Source organism: Juglans regia, chromosome 6 (assembly GCF_001411555.2).
Source record: "Juglans regia cultivar Chandler chromosome 6, Walnut 2.0, whole genome shotgun sequence".
NCBI lineage: Eukaryota > Viridiplantae > Streptophyta > Magnoliopsida > Fagales > Juglandaceae > Juglans > Juglans regia.
In genome coordinates this window covers 26,470,049-26,473,527 of record NC_049906.1, presented here as the reverse complement: position 1 = coordinate 26,473,527, position 3,479 = coordinate 26,470,049, and the positions used below count along the sequence as shown (strand labels likewise).

Genomic DNA, 3,479 nt, shown 5'->3' with positions numbered 1-3,479 from the left:
GGAGAAGCATGGCGCGCAGGAGAAGAAAAGAGAAATGAAGAAGTCGTAAGGCTGGACCGAACGACGCCGTTAGGGGGGAAATTACTTGGATGGGTTGTTATGGGTTGGGCTGGGGACCAAAAGGGCTAGGCCCAAAAGAAAAAAAAAATAACACACACAAAAAGGCCCAGTCTGAAAATATAGGAGTCCAACAAAAGAAAAAAAAAGCACAATAAATAAAATAAATAAATAAGAGCCAAATAAAAACACTGCAACTCTAAATTAATAAAATAAAATATTAAAGTCCAACAATAAAATTATTCATTAAAACAAAAAGAAAATTTAAATGTAAATATTAATTAATATCAAGAAAGCATATCAAAGTAAAATTTCACAACTTAAGAATTATAAAATAAATCCAATGAGAAATTCGATAAATTTAAAACAAGAGAATCAATATTTAAGTTAATTAAAATAATCATTCACAAAAAATAAATACATTAAAAATATGGGTATCACAATTGGTGGTGGCCACTAATTGGATGGTACTCCAGATCGGTGGTGGCCACTAATTGGAGGGACGAGTGCCCGTGCCTGTGCATGGTCCTCGCACACCTGTGGAGGAGGGAGGAGTAGTAAAATCGAGAACTTGATAGATCTAGAGGTAAGGAGTCCAATTGTGCCATTGTTGAATCCTAGTCTTCTCTGAGCTCTCTCTATGGAGAAAGAACAGGTGAAGGAGAAAGTCTCGACTTGCTCTTAGAGTGAGGGAGGAAGACTCTGCTCTAACTTTATTCCAGTAAAGTTAGGGTAAGGTGGTTATGGAGGATTTGGAGAGTGGTTGGGGTAAACTTAAGCTTACAGAAGAGGAAAATGAAGTGATTGAGGTGAGTGAAGATTTCATGAACAAGGGGACGGAGAAGGGTAATAATAGCTTGGTGGGGAAGTTGCTATTGGACCGAAAAGTGAACAAAGAGGTGATCAGATCCACTATGAAAAAAATTTGGAAACTGAATGGGTCCATTGTGTTCTATAATATCGTGCCCAACATGTTTGTTATTTCGTTCGAGAACTAGAAGGATAGACAGAGAGTCCTGGAGGGGAAGCCGTGGCTATTCGATAATCAACTGCTTGTATTGAAGCTATTTGATGGCTTAACTCCCCCGCAGAAAATGAACTTTGATTTCGAGGAGTTCTGGGTACACCTAAACAATCTACCATTAGCATGTATGTCAAGAGAAGTGGGAATGCAGATTGGAGCTACGGTTGGAAATGTAAAAGGCGTGGATATAAGGGAAGATGGAATAGGATGGGGAAGCTATCTAAGGGTTAAGATAGAAATAGACCTGAGAAAGAAAATTTCAAGGGGTCGAACAGCTAATGTGATGGGCAACAAATTGTGGATTCCGTTGAGCTATGAGAAGCTCCCAAAAGAGTGCTTTAAATGCGGCAAGATCTTTCATGGGGGTGAGGGTTGTCTTGAGACGGAAGGTAATAATGATAAATTTCAATATGGGGTATGGCTTCGAGCTAGCTATTCGGGAAGGGGAAAGTCTTCAGAGTCTTCAAGCAACAAGGTTAGTGAGGATATGAGTGAGAGTGAGGGTGAGTTTAACCATACTATTGGGTCTTTGGGAGAAAAGGAGTTGGGAGACGGGGGGAATGAGTCCCAGGTAGTGAAGGGTAAGGGTGCACAGCAAGTGTTTGATAAAAACTCTGTGACAGGGGAAAGAACTGAAGGGGCAGGCAGAAGTGGGAAGACGGTGGAGGATTGTGGGGTAGTGACTAGACTCCAGCAACTTGAACATGATAAGGAAATGTCTGAAATCTATGGGGGAGAGGAGAGAAGGAGGTGGAAAAGAAGGGCTAGAGTGGCAGTTACAAAGGATACAGGAGAGTCCTTTTTGGGGGGAAAACGCAAGCTGAGAAGTGAAAAACCTGGAGACAACAGTAAAGGGGAAATGAAAAAAGGGAAAGTATGCATGGAGGAAGGGGTCTCAAAACATGATGTGATGTTGGTGGAGGCTGCAAGTCAGCTCCACCAACAACAATGAAAATACTTAGCTGGAACTGCCGGGGGCTTGGGAACCCCCGAACAGTTCAGAACCTTCTCCTGTTGGTGAAGGATAAGACACCCAATTTAGTCTTCTTGATGGAGACAAAACTAGTAGCTAGTAAGGTTGAGGGAATTAAAAGGAGACTGGGATGGGAGGGATGTTTTGTTGTGGACCCGATGGGGAGAAAAGGGGGGCTGGCATTGCTGTGGTGCAAGGAAAAAGAGGTGGAGATTCTCAACTACTCTCAACACCATATTAATGCAATGGTTAGGAGTGAAGAGAAGAAAATGTTGTGGCTGCTCTCTGGCTTCTATGGGCATCCAATGGTGAGTAAAAGAGAAAACACTTGGGATCTATTGTCTTTATTAAATTCTGATTGTGAAATGCCTTGGTGTGTAATAGGAGATTTCAATGAAATTTTGTGTCAATCTGAAAAAATGGGGGGCAGACCTAGGCCAGAGACTCAGATGGTTGATTTTAGGAAAGCTTTGGATGATAATAGACTATTTGACTTAGGGTGGAAGGGAAACAAATACGCGTGGAGTAACAAGCACATGGATAGCACCTTTACTAAGGAGAGACTCGACAGGGCTGTTGCTAATCTAAAGTGGTCTGAAACTTTTTGTGATAGAGTGTTGGAGACTCTGAATGTAGTCCAATCAGATCATATGGCATTAATGCTTGACTTGAGACAGCAATACTTAGTGAATAGAAAGAGAAGAAGGGTGTTTAGATTTGAAGCAAAGTGGATAAGGGATGAGGAGGGGGCTGGTGTGGTAGAAAGGGCTTGGAGGAGGGCTGATGCAGATCCAAACCCAATTAGGAATATTCAAAGAAAGCTGAATGGGTGTAAAGGAGATTTAATCAGGTGGGGTAATTCAAAAGATAAAGAGGTGATAGTTTTGTTGAAACAGAAAACTGAAAGGCTGAAAAGGGAACAAGAAAGTGAAGGGCCTCATAATGCTGAACTAATTAGAAAACTTCAAGAAGAGATGGGGACTTTGTTGGGGCAGGAAGATCTTAAATGGCTGTAGAGAGCCAAGAAAGCATGGTATCAGCTGGGTGACAAAAACACAAAATATTTCCACTCTTGTGCTACTCAAAGAAGAAAAAAGAACCAGATAAATGAGGTTAAAAATGCTGAAGGGAGGATGGTGACAGATAAAGAAGGGATTGAAGAGGTTTTTTATGAATATTTCAAGTCAATCTTCTGTTCCACACAGCCATCTACAGAGGCAATTGAGGAATGTCTGAAGGAGATAGAACCGAGAGTGACTGAGGTGATGAATACAGAGCTACAGAAGGAGTTTACTAAGATTGAGGTGGAGGAAGCGCTAAAACATATGGGATCTCTGAAATCCCCTGGTCCTGACGGATATGGCGCTTGTTTTTATCAAGCCTACTGGAGCATAGTGGGAGAGGAGGTAAGTAGTGCAGTGCTGA

At 41.6% G+C, this 3,479-nt stretch overlaps 1 protein-coding gene across 1 annotated transcript; it reads left to right on the top strand.

The window, feature by feature from the left end:
- The first annotated feature begins 2,029 nt into the window (after positions 1–2,029).
- On the top strand, positions 2,030–3,070 carry LOC118348659. The gene has a single exon (XM_035690734.1). The coding sequence runs from the start codon at positions 2,030–2,032 to the stop codon at positions 3,068–3,070; it is 1,041 nt and encodes a 346-aa protein (XP_035546627.1).
- The last annotated feature ends 409 nt before the right edge of the window (positions 3,071–3,479 follow it).

Coding starts and splice junctions, on each gene's coding strand:
- LOC118348659 (XM_035690734.1), top strand. CDS start 2,030: ATGAAAATACTTAGCTGGAACTGCCGGGGGCTTGGGAACCCCCGAACA.